This window comes from Oncorhynchus tshawytscha, linkage group LG09 (genome assembly GCF_018296145.1).
Source record: "Oncorhynchus tshawytscha isolate Ot180627B linkage group LG09, Otsh_v2.0, whole genome shotgun sequence".
NCBI lineage: Eukaryota > Metazoa > Chordata > Actinopteri > Salmoniformes > Salmonidae > Oncorhynchus > Oncorhynchus tshawytscha.
The window spans coordinates 47,273,244-47,292,936 of NC_056437.1; the positions used below are offsets into that span (position 1 = coordinate 47,273,244).

At 41.0% G+C, this 19,693-nt stretch overlaps 1 protein-coding gene across 5 annotated transcripts in view; it reads right to left on the minus strand.

Moving 5' to 3' along the window:
• Nucleotides 1-19,693, minus strand: part of LOC112258064 (double C2-like domain-containing protein beta) — a 310,407-nt gene that overhangs the window by 270,392 nt on the left and 20,322 nt on the right. For all 5 annotated transcript variants that reach the window (XM_042326975.1, XM_042326974.1, XM_042326973.1 and 2 more), the window contains exon 5: nt 10,502-10,588. In XM_042326975.1, coding sequence (XP_042182909.1) covers nt 10,502-10,588 — 87 coding nt within the window. The remainder of the gene's footprint in view (nt 1-10,501; nt 10,589-19,693) is intronic.

The window sequence follows — 19,693 nt, forward strand, 5'->3', positions numbered from 1 at the left end:
TTTTCCAATTAAGAACATTCAAAACAAAAGTGAAAATATATTAGAAAACAATAGAACAAAGTGACAGTAACAGACGAGCGTAAAAAAATTATAATAATTATATATCCAAACATACAATAAATAAGTCATAATATTGGATGACATGGTCCCCATGCAGTAAACTACATAACATGTGAAACATTATATAAGGATTATATAGAGATTCAATCAATGTGATGTGAGGGGAGATTCTCCATATAGTCAATAAAAGGTTGCCAAATTCTGTAAAATGTCTAACTTATTCCTCAAGCAGTAAGTGACTTTCTCCAGTGGGATACAACTATTAACTGATAGCCACATTGCAACTGGCAGGGAGGAATCCGATTTCCATTTCAAGGCAATACATTTCTTGGCAATCGCTAGCAATATTTCTGTTAGCTTTATAGTATGGCTTTGCCTAAGATTGGAGTTAGTAAAGTTAACCAGTAGACAGATCTCCGGGCCTAAAGGGAATGCAACCCCGTGAATTGAGGATATGGTATCGCATACCCCCTGCCAGAAACCATGTAGTTTTGAACACTGCCAAGTGAAATAGAGGAATGTTCCTTCATCTGAGCCACATCTAAAACATAGGAAGGAGATATCAGGTTTGAACTTGTGCGGTCTAGATGGGGTGATATAGAGCTGATGGAGGAAATTAAACTGGATCAGTCTGTATCTGGAGTTCAATGTGGATGTAACACCATCCGTTCATAGGTCACTCCATAGACCCTCATCAAGATCAATACCCAGATCTTTTCCCCATCTAAGTCAGGGTTTATCTAGCTCAGGCTGTGTTAGTCCTGACATAAGAGCACCGTAAACACAGGAAATGGTCTTTGAACAGTGGTTGGTCTGCATGGCAGAGTTGTTCAATAGGTGACATCTTAGTTAAGTTCCATTGTCCCTTGAGAATCACCCTAATAAAGTTTAATAGTTGTAGGTATCTAAAGAAGTCCCTGTTAGGAAAGTGGTATTTCTGTTTTAGCTGATCAAAAGACATAACTCCCTCCTCATAACAATGTTCCAGAAGAGTGAGACCCTTATCAGACCATGGTCTAAAGTTACTATTCTGGAAAAATATAGGGATCAATCAATTGTTCCATAAAGGGGTTTTAGGGGAAAGGAATCCCTCTTGTCTGAACAACTAATGCAGTTTGCACCAAACCAGGACAGAATGTGTGATTAAAGGGTTGTCTGATGGTTTTTATAGATTTTCTGTCCCATTTGTAAAACAATTCTGCCCCCAGTGTCATTTACCTCAAACTTTTCAATTTCCAACCATGAGAGAGAGGGACCATTGTCAAACCTCTGAGCCAGAAACCTAGACTGTGCAGTCCAGTAGTACATTCTAAAATTGGGGAGGTTTAAGCCCCCTTGACCGTAATCAAGGGACAGTTTATCCAGGCCAACCCTAGGGGGTTTGCCATGCCAAATAAACGTCTGGTCAGCTTGTCGAGAGAGGTAAAGAATGCCGCGGGAACAGGGATAGATGGAAACAAATATAGAAATCTGGGCAGGACATTCATTTTAATTACATTTATTCTATCCAGTAGAGTGAGGGACAAGTCCATCCATTTACAAAGGTCACCCTCCACCTTTTGCAACAAGCTGGCTAGATTGAGTTTAGAGGTTGTTCAGGTTACCATCCACCATTATGCCGAAATATGTGAAGCCCATAGGCGACCATCTAAAAGGAAACTTGTGCTTGATGGTATGGTGGTCAAAGACAGACAAAGGTAAGATTTCGCCTTTATCAAAAGTGTCCTTATATCCAGAGAAATAAATATAACACTGTAGTAGGATATGCAAGTGAAAGAGGGAGTGTTCTGGGTTTGTTAGAAATAAGATAAGGTCATCCGCAAAGAGTGATAACTTATGGGTATGGGGGCCCACCTCAAAGCCATGTATGTCAGGGCACGTTCTAATAGTCTCAGCCAACGAGGGCAAAGAGGTGGGGGCTAATTGGGAAACCTTGTCTGTTCCCCCTATAGAGAGGGAAAGAGGAGGAAGTAATCCCATTGGTAGCAATCCTAGCTTTAGGAGATTTGTAGAGTGATTTTATCAAATTTACAAACACGGTACCTAAACCAAACTTTTCCAAGACGCGAAAGAGGTATGCCTTTTCAGCATCAAGGGAGACTGCGACACTAGGTATTTTATTTTCGTTAGCAAGGTGAATTATATCAAAGAACCTTTGAGATTATTGGAGGACAATCTTTAATTATGAAACCAGTCTGATCTGGGTTGACCAACAGGAAAAGACATGACTCCAGTCTCTTAGATAACAAACTGGTCACCAAGATGCTAAGGAGAGAGATTGGTCTATAGGAGATGCACTTTAGCAGGGTTTTCCCTTTCTTGTGAATTAAAGTAATCACTGCTTGAGAGAAACACTCTGGAAAGCAGTTGTCTTCCCCTGCTTTTTTAAGTACCTCCATAAGGTAGGGGACCAACAGCTCCCTAAATTCTTTATAGAACTCTGGAGGGAAGTCATCCTCCCCAGGAGATTTATTAGAAGGTAAGGATTTAATGGCCTCCAACAGTTCAGGAACTGAGAAGTGTTCACTCAGGCGCTCTCGGTTTTCCTCTGACAGGCATGGGAGGTTGAAAGAGGAGAGAAAGGAGTTGATCTCAGATAGATCATCGCTTGATTGGGAAGTGTAGAGGTCTTCGTAGTATTTCTTAAACGTATCATTAATTTTAGTAGGGTCGAAAGATCTCATTAGTAAGAGTTGCTATAGCATTATTTGTCCTCTTACTTTCCTCTGCTTTCAGTTGCCATGGCAATACTGTGAGCTTTCTCTCCAAGCTCGTAATAACGCTGTTTTGATTTAGTGATGGCCCTCTCAGCCTGATATGTGTTCAAAATATTATATTTCAGTTTTTTTATTTACCAAAAGCCTGTATGGATCGTTAGTCGGGCCTCTTTGGTAGGTTCTCTCTAGCTCAAGAGATTTCAGATTCAAGGGCATTCAGTTCTGCACCGTGTTTTCTCTTCAACCCTTAAGTATAGGAAATGATCTGTCCCCTCAGATAGGCTTTCAATGTGTCCCAAAGAATGAAACTGTCAGGAGCGGAGGGTTTGTTTGTCAAAGTAAAAATATTGATCTGCTCTTTGATGAATGCACAAAATTCAGGTTGCTTTAGGAGTGTAGAATTTAGTCTCCATCTATATGCTCCATTTACCTTGGTAGGAATGGAGATTGATAATACCAGAGGAGAATGGTCACTAAGCAATCTGGGGAGATACTCGATATCTAACACTCCATGAAACAGTTGGGTCGATAGTAAAAAGTTATCTATGCGTGTGTGTTGTGTGGGTGTGAATAAAAAGAGTAGTCCCTATCCTGTGGGTGCAACAGTCTCCAGATGTCTAGTAAATTGAGATCTTTCATGAATGACATGGTGAGCTTGCCGGCTTTGGTAAAAAGTGAGGGTTTATCAGAGGACCTATCAAGAACTGTATCTAAACAAAAATGTACATTTCTTCCAACCAGTAGCCATCCTGGTGGTGCATGAGGAAGACATTGAGGAAGACATTCTGAATAAACATATGGTCATCGAAGTTAGGAGCATAAATATTCAATAGGGTCGAAGACTCCGAAAACATATGCCCCTGCACCAAAACAAACCTGCCAGAGGAATCAGAGATGGTGTTGTTGTCGCAGAATGGGATGTGTCTACTTATCAAAATGGCAGTTCCTCTTGCTTTGGAGTTAAAAGAGGACGCAAAAACTTGTCCTACCATTCCCTCTTCAATTTCTTGCGTTCACTAGCTGTAAGATGTGTTTCTTGTAAAAACACAATGTCAGCCTTTAATTTCTTATGGTATGTATAGACTCTTTCCTTTTAATCGGGCTGTTAAGACCTTTTACGTTGAATGTGACATATTTTAGTGGATTAAGCATAGGTTGGATTTCAAATATGTAACCGAATGGAAATCTCTCATATGTAAATAGTCAGGAAATGTCTCAACTTTAGTTTGAACACAGAAGTGACCTGTGTCTCTCTTTAGGAAACAAAAATAAACATAGAAAAATAAAAAAAATAAACAGAAACCCCGCCCACCTCAATTGTCAGACTAAAACAACAATCAAACATGAATACACTTGCAGAGATACGTTGTTGCTCGCCTTCCATCTTCGTCTTACTAGCTAAACCTTGGTGTAAACTAAAACCTGCGAGCTCTCTAAGTTAAAAACAAACATTGTGAATAGACATTTATGGCTGAAAATTTACTGCCCACAGTAAGGGCTGCTTGAGTCTCTTTTCAGGCGAGGAGAAACATAAATGGGGGGGGGCACTAATTTGCATCGCCCAGTGGATATTGACTAAACCAAAATATACTCTCCTGTAATTGCAATAGAACTCACCCCGGGGGAAAAACGGTTAGTTGAAAATGTACAAATCAATTATAGCAACCGGACAGCGGCGTAAACGGATCCAAATTCCAAGAAGATATCAGCAGTTCAGTCCCAGGACAGCCCTGATAAGAGAAAACAAACAAACTGTATTTTATCCCCCAGAGAGACCATCCTAGTTCAGATGCGGTTCAGAAAAGTGAACACTTCTCCCGGTGTGTCTGGCCGGGGTTTCGGCGGTAATGTTCTGTGGGCGCATTCGATTTCCAGCGGCTTGGTGAAGTTGATTATGTCTAGGACATCCGGGATCCATTGAGTGAAGAAACGGAGCGGGTCACGGCCCTCGCTGTCCTCTTTCAATCCCACCACACAGATATTACTACGTCTGCTCTGGTTCTCCATCTGGACTACCTTGTTTTTGAGGTAGGCATTGTCCTTCTGCAGTTGTATCAGAACCTGGTCATGTCGAGTGACGGTATCTTCAACTGTGCAAATGCGCAACTCCGCCTATGTCATTATCAAAAGGAGATCATTTATGGAGGATTTCAGGTTGTCAGTGGAAGAATGGAGTTCAGCCGATTTCTTGTATATTTTCAGAGAAAGACCTTTGTTACAATACTGAATTTCCCGGAGGAGAGTAGCCAGCATGTCGGCAGGCTCGCAAGAGGCGGTCTTGGGAATCAACAACATTTTGGTCGTCCTTCTTGCCTCTCGGTCAAAGGTCCATGGCTCTTTGGGAAGGTAAGTACTTGACAATGTATCAGCCAATGTTAGAATATTGTTTCAACGTTGTTATTTAGGTAATAATGGAATAACTTTGAAGAGTTCGGTTTCTCAACGTCTGCTCAGCTCCGCGGCATCACATGTTCTTATTTAATAGCTTTTCTGACATCTGGGGACATTTTCTCTCAGAGATAGAAATTTTAAAAACTATACGTAATGGCCTGAGACTACAGATATAAACTCAGGACCTTGTCTTTCAAAGATAATTCGTAAAAATCCAAATAACTTCACAGATCTTCATTGTAAAGGGGTTAAACACTGTTTCCCATGCTTGTTCAATGAACCATAAACAATTCATGAACATGCACCTGTGGAACGGTAGTTAAGACACTAACATCTTACAGAAGGTAGGCAATTAAGGTCACAGTTATGAAAACTTAGGACACTAAAGAGGCCTTTCTATTGACTCTGAAAAACACCAAAAGAAAGATGCCCAGGGTCCCTGCTCATCTGCGTGAATGTGCCTTAGGCATGCTGCAAGGAGGCATGAGGACTGCAGATGTGGCAAGGGCAATACATTGCAATGTCCGTACTGTGAGACACCTAAGACAGTCCCTTCTGCAGCAAAGCACCCCCACAACATGATGCTGCCACCCCCATGCTTCACGGTTGGAATGGTGTTCTTCAGCTTGCAAGCGTTCCCCTTTTTCCTCCAAACATAACGATGGTCATTATTGCCAAACAGTTCTATTTTTGTTTCATCAGACCGGAGGACCTTTCTCCAAAAAGTAGGCTCTTTGTCCCCATGTGCAGTTGCAAACCATAGTCTGGCTTTTTTATGGCAGTTTTGGAGCAGTGGCTTCCACCTTGCTGAGTGGCCTTTCAGGTTGTGTCAATATAGGGCTCATTTTAATGTGGATATAGATACTTGTACCTGTTTCCTCTAGTATCTTCACAAGGTCCTTTGCTGTTGTTCTGGGATTGATTTGAACTTTTCGCACCAAAGTACGTTCATCTCTAGGAGACAGAATGCATCTCCTTCCTGAGCGGTATGACCGCTGCGTGGTCCCATGGTGTTTATACTTGCGTACTATTGTTTGTACAGATGAACATGGTAACTTGAGGCGTTTGGAAATTGCTCCCAAGTATGAACCAGACTTGTAGAGGTTTACAATTTTTTTACTGAGGTCTTGATTTTCCCATGTCAAGCAAAGAGGCACTGAGTTTGAAGTTAGGCCTTGAAATACATCCACAGGTACACCTCCAATTGACTCAAATTATGTAAATTTAGCCTATCAGAAGCTTATAAAGCCTTGACATAATTTTCTGGAATTTTCCAAGCTGTTTCAAGGCACATTCAACTCAGTGTATGTAAACTTCTGACCCAATGGAATTGTGATACAATAAATTAATCTGTCTGTAAACAATTGTTGGAAAAATTGCTTGTGTCATGCAAAGTAGATGTAACCGACTTGCCAAAACTAGTTTGTCAACAACAAATTTGTGGAGTGGTTGAACTTTTTTTTTAATGACTCCAACCTAAGTGTATGTAAACTTCCGACTTCAACTGTACATATATAAACAACAAAGTCGTTTTCATTTCAAGCTAAAGTGTACTGTTAGCTAGCTAGCTAATGTTGGCTGGCTGGCTCGCGAGCTAACGTTACGTGTATGATCTTTATTATTCATAGTTCAGCACCATTTGCTTGCCTAGTAATAGCCTAATGTTAGCTCGCTAACATTGAACCTGGTTTGTTAGTTACCTGCAGATTCATGCAGGGTAGTAACGTAATGAGTTGGGATTATGGTTAATTCTTTAGCTAGCTACATGTCTTAACAAAAGTCTCCACTATGCAAGTAACCATTTTGGGTGCGTTCATAAATTCAGTCTGGCCATCTACTCCGATTTCAGAGCACTCTCGTCTGTGTGTGCCAGAGCGCAGAATAACTGATGAATTTACGAACGCTCAACACCCGTTGAATATGGCCGGTGTCAGTAAACGTTGGCAAAAAAGCATAATTAAATTGTTGCCAGCAGCACAGTTACAGTCACCAACACTCTGGATAACATGAAAACAGCCTAACCAGCTCTTCTAAGGCGAGTAAAATGGTCAGAGTGGGGTGTTCTCACATTTCACATTTCTGTCTGGAAGTAGGTAGCAAGCTAGCCAATGTTAGCTTGGGTGCTTGACTGCCGTTATGAGGTCAGAACGCTCAGATCAACCCTACTCATAGGCCAGTGTGCGCACTGAACGCTCCGAGAGTGAAACACTCTTTACAAAACAGACAATCTGACAGTACAGTAACCAACACGCTGGATAACATAAAAACAGCCTAACCAGCTCTACTAGGGCGAGTAATGTTCAGTAAGCCATTCTTTGTGTCTAGAATTAGCCAGTTAGTAGAAAGTTAGCCAGTTAACAGCAGTCAAGCACAGAATGCTCGGATCAACCTTTAAAGAGATGGGTCAGGCTAAAGCTTAAGAGGGTGTGAACGATGCTGAATGGGTGTAGACAAAGAAGAGCTATCCAGTTGGTACCAAAACATTTAAAGTTTATCAACTTTCAAAGCAGAATTACCTTCCCATTGTTCCTCAAATGTAGTGTATGATATACCATTTTGTCTTTTATCCAATGTAATTATTATTTATTTTTTTATCGAATTTTGCTACATAAGACTGAATCAAGGTAGTCGGTCACAAATGATCTCATCAATAAGCATGTTATCAACCAGAAACAGCACGGCAATGATCATTTTAAGGATAATTTTCCAGAAAGAACACACGTACAGTGGTGAGTTCGACCAAGTGAGTATGAGATGAGCCTAAAAACCGATAAGCATTTGACCGGTCCCTTAGAGATAAGCACTGCTCACAGCTATCACAGAGTATCTCAACACTGTGACATAAAGTAAGCATATATATACATACACACACACGTGTGAGTGAGTGAGTGAGTGAGTGAGTGAGTGAGTGAGTGAGTGAGCGAGAAAGAGCGAGAAAGAGCGAGAAAGAGTTGAGAAAATAGAACTGGGGTAAACTAAACTCAGGAGGGGCGCCTCCACAGAGGCATGTCAGCCCGAGCCCAAATCCGACTGAAGACAGCCATTTTGAGTAAGCACCTCCATCATCTGAGGAAGGCCGATAAGGTGCCCTGTCAAACACTGCCTTTCAGTGACTATCTGCTGGAGCAGATTCACAGCGGAGGGAAATGAAAAATGAAGACTGCCTTTCGGCGCACAGTGTGTGGTTCAAAAACATTTGCACATTTTTACATAAACGTCTTTATGGTACAGTGCCCTCTCTCAATCCTCAATCCTGCACAGCCATGGAATTATTCATGTGCTCATGTGATTTCTCCGCTAAAACTCACCCTGTCCTCCTTTTACCTCCACCTCCACCGGTTACAGTCCAGACTACCTAGTGATCCATACATCAGGAGGAAAAGAAACTCGAAGAAACAGGCGGCCTACCTGAAACCAAGAAGTTATGTGCTGTAAGGTAATAATTCTGGGTCATCAATTTAGAGGCTCCATCTAATCAGCTTTTTGGGGGAACTACTGGGATATGGCTTTCCATGAGGGGAAAGTGGCAAATTACTTGAATAATCTGGATATAGGCCTACATAATATGGAGGTAATAATATTATGGTAATATTAAGTGCTTCAGATGTTTAATTATTCCCCACACATGAAACAAACTCCTCATTGAGAGAGGCCAATTAAAATAATCATATAGTATAGTGAGTGAATATGGTCCATTGACTGCTGTTACTGTGCTTCACAAAAAGGTGTTTGGCTTGAATTACCAATATAAAAGCTGAAATAATGCACATCCATTTTGTGTATGGCCAGGTATCAAGATCCTGATCCATGATTGATATACAGTGAGGGGGAAAAGCATTTGATCCCCTGCTGATTGTGTACGTTTGCCCACTGACAAAGAGGAGAGGGACAAAATCCCTCCTGAGATGTGTGCAAACCTAGTGGCCAACTACAAGAAACGTCTGACCTCTGATTGCCAACAAGGGTTTTGCCACCAAGTACTAAGTCATGTTTTGCAGAGGGGTCAAGTACTTATTTCACTCATTAAAATGCAAATCAATTTCGAACATTTTTGACATGCATTTTTCTGGATTTCTTTGTTGTTATTCTGTCTCTCACTGTTCCAATAAACCTACCATTAAAATGATAGACTGATCATTTCTTTGTCAGTGGGCAAACGTACAAAATCAGCAGGGGATCAAATACTTTTTTTCCCTCACTGTATGTAGGTGGAGAGAATGACAGGATTAAACGGGAGAACACCTTTGATATATGGGAGGACATACGCCAGAGACTAGACTGATCTGGATGTCAGTCATACTGTATCACACTCTACGGGGATGTTCCTAGATCCTTAAAAAGGTTTGAAAAGCTACTGGAATTGAATGCAAAATGTTTAACCACTTTGGGAAATCCTGGTCCTCTTTTGTGCTAAGTAGATAGTGATATCGTATTAGCATTACACTGGGGATAAATGGCTCATAGCAGCACATTCATCATTAGCATTTCTGAGGAAGAAACCCATACTCCTTAATGGGAACGACTTAATGTTACACACCTGATAACATTAAATATAAATTCAGATTAAAAGATCCCTGGATGGAAACATGACGTACCCTGAGAGGTCTAGAATGCTCCATGCCGATACTACAGTGCTGAAACAACCCTTCATCGTAAACACTCTTATCGCTCTTTTATCAGCATTACAGGAACATTTCCATAACCCAAAATATGAATGTGGGGATAAACTACCATTGGACCTACTTCCCAACCAATAAGCACCACAGTGATTCATCCACACTGCTATGATAATTACATAAAAAGCCCCACAGCTAATGAAACCAGCGTGTGAGGGCATAGAAACTTCATGAAGTCACAACGGGTCATCAGACACGAGGTTCCTGCTATAGGGGGCAATCAGCAAGACAAGAGGCTTTTTCCCCTCAATCAGGCTCCTGTACATGGTAAACAAGACTGTGGTGAGATGCCCATCCAGATCCGGCCAGCCCTGCTGATGACCACTGGGCCTCCAAATCAAGCCCCGAGAGACCCTTATTCCTGGAGGAAAGCCAACCTGCAGCAATCTGCCTGAAGTCTAAACTAGTTACAGACATGTAGTATCTGTCTGTGGTTCTACATTGTCTCTGGCTATTGCTACTGAGCTACAGGTACATAGTTTCCATAAAATTATACCATTTTGCTTCTCCATTTTTATTGCACTTTTCTCAAACTGACAGTGGTTACTTAATAGGGTAACCCCCTAATCAATGTGTAGGAGAATAATCAAAAAGCATAGTAGTTGGCATTCAATGGATACTGTAGATGGGCTATCCAGTTGTAGGGATGTACGTTACCTCTCTGTGTTCACTGCAGATCTTGCACAGCCACTGGGTTGTCTTCTGACTGCACTGGGTCTCAATGCCACATTTGGTGCATGCTTTCTGTAAGAGAGATAAAAAAAAGTTTTGGTTTTAAATAGAACAAATTCGAAATTGACCATGAGTGGAGTAACTTGTTTGAGTAACATGGACAAAAGGGCCGGCAGGGTAGCCTAGTGGTTAGAGCGTTGGACTAGTAACTGGAAGGTTGCAAGTTCAAACCCCCAAGCTGACAAGGTACAAATCTGTCGTTCAGCCCCTGAACAGGCAGTTAACCCACTGTTCCTAGGCAGTCATTGAAAATAAGAATTTGTTCTTAACTTACTTGCCTAGTTAAATAAAAGGTAAAAAATAAAAAATGTATTTATATAGCTATAAAGTTTGCTGCTGTATTTTGTAACATTAAAAAAGCACATGATAATTTTACAGTTTGACTTCCAATTGACCATGTAATTTCAAGCAAAAAGCAAATGTTCCACATTGAAATTGAAAGCAGTCAGTGCCAAGTCCAACAACCCGGTAACTCATAAAATTGCAGAGTGTTTGAATATATACTGTATATTATGCAATAACAAAATGTATTCCATAAGAAATATAAAGGACACTTGTCTTCTTTTTTTTACATTGTTCAAACAACAGAACTCTTAGTAAAATCACTGATGTGCGACTCTAGAGTACCATCAATATTTTTCAAAGTTATTTACAAGTTGAAAATTCGCTGAGCCATCACAGCCAACTTTGTGAGGTTGAAAAGTTCACAGAAAAGTCACTCTGACAAATCATGTATTTTCACAAGTCAAGTCATTGCACAACTCAACCACAAAGTGGGCGAGTCACTTCAACATGAAGACTTATGTTGAATTCCAAATCGGCCCCAACACACTAGGAACTCCAGTAGACAGCTTCCTTCTGCCTTCTGAATGGCTGGCTGGGTGGAGTTCCGCAATATTGCATCAATCTATCCAGTCCCCTCAGATCTACAGCAGTGGCTAGGGGGTAAGGGCTAAGGGAATAAACGTTGAACTGAACATTATTCCAAATCATCAGAAACATACACTATATATACAAAAGTATGTGGACACCACTTCAAATTAGTGGATTTGGCTATTTCAGCCACACCCGTTGCTGACAGGTGTACAAAATTGAGCAATCTCCGTAGACAAACATTGGCAGTAGAATTGCTCAGTGATTTTCAACATGCCACCTTTCCGACAAGTCAGTTTGTCAAATTTCTGCCCTGCTAGAGCTGCCCGGGTCAACTGTAAATGCTGTGGTCTAGGAGAGACAACCCGGAAGACGCTGGGCCAATTGTGCGCCGCCCCATGGGTCTCCCGGTCGCGGCCGGCTGCGACAGACACTGGACTCAAACCAGGACCTCTAGTGGCATAGCTAGCACGGCGATGCAGAGCCTTAGACCACCGCACCACTCGGGAGGCTGAAGGGAAATCTGAATGCTACAGCATTCAATGACATTTTCGATGATTCTGTGCTTCCAACTTTGTTGCAACAGTTTGGGGGAAAGTCCTTTCTTGTTTCAGCATGAAAATGCCCCAGTGCACAAAGTGAGGTCCATACAGAAATGGTTTGTCTAGATTGGTGTGGAAGAGCTTGACTGGCCTGCACAGAGCCTCGACCTCAACCCCATCGAAACCTTTTGGATGAATTGGAACGCCAACTGCGAGCCAGGCCTAATCGCCCAACATCAGTGCACGACCTCACTAATGGTCTTGTGGCTGAATGGAAGCAAGTCCCTGTAGCAATGTCCCAACATGTAGTGGAAAGCCTTCCCAGAAGAGTAGAGGCTGTTATAGCAGCAAAAGGGGGACCAACTCCATATTAATGCCTGTGATTTTGGAATGAGATGTTAAATGAGCAGGTGTCCACATACTTTAGGCCACGTAGTGTGTTTGTATGCCCTTAACAACAAAATATGGAGCTCGTCACTGTCCACCTAGTGTAGAGCTTGTTGGGATACAGCAGTCTAAAAGCTATACAATTACATTGGGCGCCATTACGTTCTAAGGCACCTTAAAGGTAGACAGAGCGAAATGACTTGAGTATCACAGCAGATATTGAGATGAGCGAGCTGCAAGACTTTGCTCTCAGTCACACACAGTGTCTGAGCATGTGCACAGGTTCGCTTCACGCGTTTACAGCATGGTAGTCACGGGGCCAAAACAGTGGAGAAGTTGAGCCTCGCGCTTCAACGCTCTTTGTTGGCGAAATTGGCCGACTATGCTGTTTACTTTCACATCTATGTCATATTGATGAGTCTAACTCAAGAATCGGTTTGGAAGCAGGGTTGATTATGATGTTCTAAAAGTCACAGGAAGGAAGCTTTAATCAAGCCTTATGTAATGCAGGAGAGAGCTTGGCTGAAGTGCCCATAATTGCCTTGCCTGAAGTAGCTTAGTGATTTTAGTCAGCGAGAGACAACGAGAGGAGAGAGAGAGAGAGAGAGAGAGGGATAAAGGTAGAATAATTTCTGGGTCTCCGTAGATCAAACATTTTCGCTCAACTGCTATCAGCTTAAATAAACAGTGACACATCTGACCCAACAGTCTCTCGTAACAGAATGTTAATATAAACGCTATATTATGCCAAAAAGCATGTTCTGATTTACAGGATTATTGGCTCAAAAACACCTGACTATAGCCATCTCATCTGTACTCTAGATATAGAGCGTAGTCTGATGGATGTGTAGACCTGTCAATTTTCACATCCAGAGCACGTCTTCTTCTGAAGACTTGTGTCACCTAGCGACCAAGACGTCTGTCTGCCTTCCAATTACATACTAACAAATCTGGGCTATTTGTGTTTGGACTTTGGGCTAGGGGCATTTATTGACGATACCTAAAAAAACTCAACAAGTATTAGATATGCAAACATATGAATTTGATTAAATGTGACAGAAATATGCAGCACTACTGTGGGGGACTCACATTTGTTTAATTGAGTAAGCAGCTTTCTTAAACTGTTTTTAAAATCTCGTTATGTTTGCTCATCCCCAAATAATGTTGTTGACCCGTCCTTTACTTGTAGTTGGGGCCAAAGCATAAATGACAAAACCCACTCAGTAAAAAAAAAATCTCAGACTTGTTTTTGAAACAAACCTAAAAAACAAATGCTTGGAGAATGACATCATCCTTCTTGGCTGGGACAGACCCTTCTGGATTGGTCGAGCAGCTTTTTCAAAAACAAAAATATAAATTCTCCGGTGGGGAGAAGGAGACTAGCGGAGACACAGGCTCAAGAAGGCACACAAACTGCTAGCAAGCCAAGCAATCCACAGGCAGTGTTAGCAAAACGGACAAAGCCTATACAACTACCTCGCCAGTCACTTATATTTCAAATCATGTGGTTTATAAGTTGGCCTGCTGGATGTTTAGAAGCAGCAAGCTAGCATGCTAACGTTCGCTATCAAGGCCAACTTAGCTAGCTGCTTAGCCAAGACCAAAGCAAGCCAAAGCATCAACCATCATATTTTGTTTTTTACATTTTAGTCATTTAGCAGACAGAGTTAAGTGCATTCATTTTAAGATTGCCTAGGTGGGACAACCACATACCTCAGTCATAGTAGGCACATTTTCAAAGTAGCTATTTGCAAAGTCAGTGCTATTTTAAATCCAGTGGTTTGTAGCTACAGTACAAGTTGGATATCAAGAGGAAACCTAGTTAGCAGTTGTTGACATATAAAATAAATGTTGTATTCTATCAGGAAAATGACATGTTTGACTTTCAGGAAAACAGATTGGTCAAGCTCAGGCACTTCATCCATTTTTGGATGCCTTTTCCAATTTGTAAAGTGCATAATACTAATAGGGTGGAAATTATGAGCCAAAATTAGCCATAGCGCTGTGAGTGAGCAAGACTGAGATAGCATAATGGTAAACACTTGAACAGGATTTAACTTATCTTTTTTAATTTTTGAAATAATTTAGCCAAACAGGGTGGACACTTATGAGTGGAACATACAGACTAACAACATGAAACATGGGCAAATAAATATAAACACACTGTTTTATCCATCTTTGCACCATAGTTTTCCCACTAAAGAAATTATGACAGTTCCTGAATGTGGTGTCATTGTTGGAAGGGGATTGTTTTCTTAAATGGAGAATTACAACAACTAAACAGGGTGGAAAGTGATATCAGGGACACACATCTTAAATAAAATAATACATACAATAATCAAAACTTTGATGAAAGAGACTAAGACTATAAAATAATGAAGATTTTAGACATATATAAGCCATAAAATTATACTTTCTTCTGAATGTTGAGAAATAACACCTGGGGACATGGCAACAACGCCTACACGCACTGGCAAAAAGTGTTTAAAATGCATAAAATTCCCTTTCAGGATCCATATTTGGGTGTTTTTAAGGTAAAGGACACCTGACCTTGTATTTAAAGACTTTTGGAATCCATATTTTAGACTAAATAAGACATTTTATTTCCTGTGGACAGAAATGGCACCGCACAATAGGAATGACCCAGCTAGCTAGCTTAGGTCCTAGCAATCACAACTTGCTAACTAGTAGCTAGCTCAACGAAAATATCAGGAATAGTGACAAAGCAATGGACATAAACGGCTCACGCTTGTAAAATAATCAGTCTGCATTTATTGCTGTTACAGTAAAGTGCCTTAGTAGTTCCATCATGGGTCTCCAAATCCTGAATCCATCCATCCATGCTACTTGACGACAGACAAAAACCTTTGGTTTTGGTAAAAAAAAAATATTTTAAAAAATTAAAAGGAAAGCCTGCTAGGCAGTGTGTGCAGCCCTGCCCCACGTGGAGTTAGTAGCTAACTTGAAAATCCGAGCGTATGCACGTCTCATTGGCAGAGCAAATGAGCTTTTTCTTGACCAGTATAAGGCCAAAAAAAAACTCTTTTCACTCAGACCAAGCAGGGAAACAAAGAAAAGCTGCTTTAACATAATTATCATTTGCTAGGAAGGACATCTATTACATTCATAGTGTAATTACTGTTTTGTAAATATTTAATTCAAAATCTGGAACACTGGACATATACTTTAATATGAGAATTTGCCAGAAAAACGTAAGTCTTAAAATCACAGTGTATATCAATCTCGTTGTGACGTAAAGTGTGTGTGGCGTTATACTGAGACAGATGCCACCACACTCACACCTGCAGTGAACTGAGGGTCTCACACATCATAGCAGTGTGTGTGTGTATCCACTTCATTCCCTGGATAGCCCTGCATTTCTATGACACAGCCTTATACAGTCCAACCTGTCATCATAGAGTATCACTCAGCATTATAATTAAGTTTGGGACAGGACACTTCATATAATCAATGCCTCCACACCTGTCTATCCCAGTTTGGATGGTGAAGATGAGGACCACATATCCATCTCCTAGGAGAGACTAAACGCAGACAGCTCTTTGCCTGTCTTTTAGGGCTGTGCTGCCCTCTCCTGGGCCTTACATTTACTACTTGGCTTTTCTTTCCTACACACTTCAAACTGACCTCTGAACATTTGCTTTAATGATACATAAAACAGTCTAGTGTAGAGCAGGAGTTTGTATATGGTCATGAGTATACTATTTTGAACTCATCGTGAGTGATTAATATTCCATTGAGAAGCAAGCACTTTGCAACGTCAACAAATCTAGAATATTTTTCATTTTTTACAACTATATCAGGGAAATTAGTAGGGGAATTAGTATATCCAGAACTGTATGCCACGTTTGATTTGAAACAGTATGCTATTTTATATGGTTTATCATCATCACTCCTGCTTTCATGCTTAGGTAAGTGATTTAGGGATTCACATCTGAGGTCTCTGCTGCAACCCTATGGTGAAAAGTGATTACTGCAAGCTGGCTATCCAGTTAAGCCCATGCTTTGGAAAAGTGTATCGAATTGCTATTCACTACAATGTTTACATCTTATAGTATTTTGCCTTGCTTGGCAACAGTTATTATGATATAGACATGAAAGAGCTCTTGTAAGTATCTGTTTGAGATGATAATCCACATCATAAGCACTAATGAATAGCTAAGGACCCTGGGACTAAACACCTCCCTCTGCAACTGGACCCTGGACTTGCTGACGGGCCTTCCCCAGGTGGTAAGGGTAGGTAACAACACATCCGCCACGCTGATCCTCAACACAGGGGCCCCTCAGGGGTGCGTGCTCAGTCCACTCCTGTACTCCCTGTTCACTCATGACTGCACGGCCAGGCACGACTCAAACACCATCATTAAATTTGCCGTTGACACAACAGTGGTAGGCCTGATCACCGACGACGACAAGGCAGCCTTTATGGAGGAGGTCAGAGACCTGGCCGTGTGGTGCCAGGACAACAACCTCTCCCTCAACATGATCAAGACAAAGGAGATGATTGTAGACTACAGGAAAGAGAGGACCGAGCACGCCCCCATTCTCATAGACGGAGCTCCAGTGGAGCAGGTTGCGATCTTCAAGTTCCTTGGTGTCCACATCACGAACAAACTAACATGGTCCAAGCACACCAAGACAATCGTGGAGAGGGCACGACAAAACCTATTCCCCCTCAGGAGACTGAAAAGATTTGGCATGGGTCCGCAGATCCTCAAAATGTTCTACAGCTGCACCATCGAGAGCATCATGACTGGTTGCATCACTGCCTGGTATGGCAACTGCTCGGACTCCGAACACAAGTCACTACAGAGGGTAGGGTTAACGGCCCAGTACATCACTGGGGCCAAGCTTCCTGCCATCCAGGACCTCTTTACCAGGCGGTGTCAGAGGAAGGCCCTAAAAATTGTCAAAGACTTCAGCCACCCTAGTCATAGACTGCTCTCTCTGCTACCGCACGGCAAGCGGTACCGGAGCGCCAAGTCTAGGTCAAGGAGGCTTCTAAACAGCTTATATCCCCATGCCATAAGACTCCAGAATCTCAAGTCAAATGGCTACCCATACTATTTGCAGTGCCCCCCATCCCCTCTTTATACCACTGCAACACTGTTGTCATCTATGCATAGTCACTTTAATAATGCTACCTACATGTACATACTACCTCAAATAACCAGTGCCCCCACACATTGACTCTATTGGTAAACCCCTGTATATAGTCTCGCTATTGTTATTTTACTGCTGCTCTTTAAATTACTTGTTACTTTTCTCTTATATTTATCTGTACTTTTTGAAACTGCATTGTTGGTTAGGGGCTCTTAAGTAAGCATTTCACTGTAAGGTTGTTCACCTGTTGCATTCGGCACATGTGACTAATAAAATGTTATTTAAACAGCAGAATGAACGGACTCTTATATGGTTAATACAGTCTAATGCAATTTATTACCTTTCCTCTCAGATACCCACAGAATGTATTTCTTCCCTTCTGATCTCATTACGTCCCAGTGCCACTCTAGCGCAGAGGAGTTGGAGAAAACACTGGGAAAGGCTATGACCAGTATAGATAAAGCTACTGATCATAGGAGAAGGTCAGTGGGCTTCGAGGTCAATATGTCAAACAAACAATATCTGTAGGGAAATACTGCAATTGTAATGGTTCGCTGTTATAAAGAGTAGTGAATGCATCTAATTTTCAAGCCTCTAGTTTAATCAGGAATTGGGAAACATTGGTCTACTTTTCATTCTTCCCCATTTTAGAGTATTTCAACAAACTGACATTGGCCAGATATCTCCCATATTAGAGCGAGGCAATAGACAAAAAGTTATATCACGATAAATTGACCTATTGTGCTCGATAACTAGAAATACAACATTTATTTTATTTTCATGCAGTTACTTTCCAATAGCGAAAATGGTCTAGACTAACATTTTCCAGTGTCATCAAGAAGTAAGACAAGAAAGAAAGCTATTTCATTTCACATGTTCAGGGAATTCATGATATTTTGATGTGCAACATATCAAAATAGAATCCAGAATAATCAGATTTCTTTATGCTCTTTAGAGATTAATTTGCTTGCATCTTTTTTGTGCATATTGGCCTAGGCTATATGCTACATAACTCACCACCAGAGGAATTGGGAACTCAAAACACATTAGCTAGATTACTAACCCAAAATATGATAGTGTTGCTAGATAGACGTGTAATTGATATTTTACAGTAAATGTAATGTCCTACAAAAACGTTTAATTGGTAGGCTACTTGATTGTATTCAAAGCAAATGACGGTTCCACCTGTGCATCATCTCAGTTACCTTAGGGCTGGGAATTGCCAGGGACCTCATGATACGATATCATCATGATACTTAGATGCCGATACAATATGTATTGTGATTCTCTCAATTCTATGTATTGTGTTTTGATACTACAATTGTATTGCAATGTTCCAAACCTTTTGCCCACTATATGTCTACTGCAGAGAGACGAGAGCATGAAAAAAATGTGTTTTGATCAGTCATGGTTGGCTCACTATTTAAAAAGATGAGAACAGGCTAGCACAGATACAGCCGACTAGCGTTAGCTAACACTCACTAGCAATATTTGTAGTAATTTTTACAAATTGATACTTGGAGTCAAAGTATCTATATAATATTGTCCAAAATAATAATGTGATATGTAACTGTATTGAGTAGAGGTCGACTGACTAATCGAAATGGCTGATTAATTAGGGCCGATTTCAAGTTTTCATAACAATCGGAAATCTGTATTTTTGGACGCCGATTATTACTATTATTATTATTTTACACCTTTATTTAACTAGGCAAGTCAGTTAAGAACACATTCTTATTTTCAATGACTGCCTAGGAACGGTGGGTTAACTGCCTTGTTCAGGGGCAGAACGACAGATTCTCACCTTGTCAGCTCTGGGATTCAATCTTGCAAACTTACTTGTCCAACGCTCTAACCACCTGCCTCTCATTGTACTCCACGAGGAGCCTGCCTGTTAAGCGAATTCAGTAGAGGCCAAGGTAAGTTGCTAGCTAGCATCAAACTTATCTTATAAAAAACAATCACAATCACTAGTTAACTACACATGGTTGATGATATTACGAGTTTATCTAGCGAGTGCTGCGTTGCGTATAAACAATGCAACGATGGGGGATGATTTAACAAAAAGCGCATTTGCGAAAAAAGCACAATCGTTGCACGACTGTACCTAAACATAAACACCAATGCCTTTCTTAAAATCAATACACAGAAGTATATATTTTTAAACCTGCATATTTAGAGAAGAAAAAGCAAG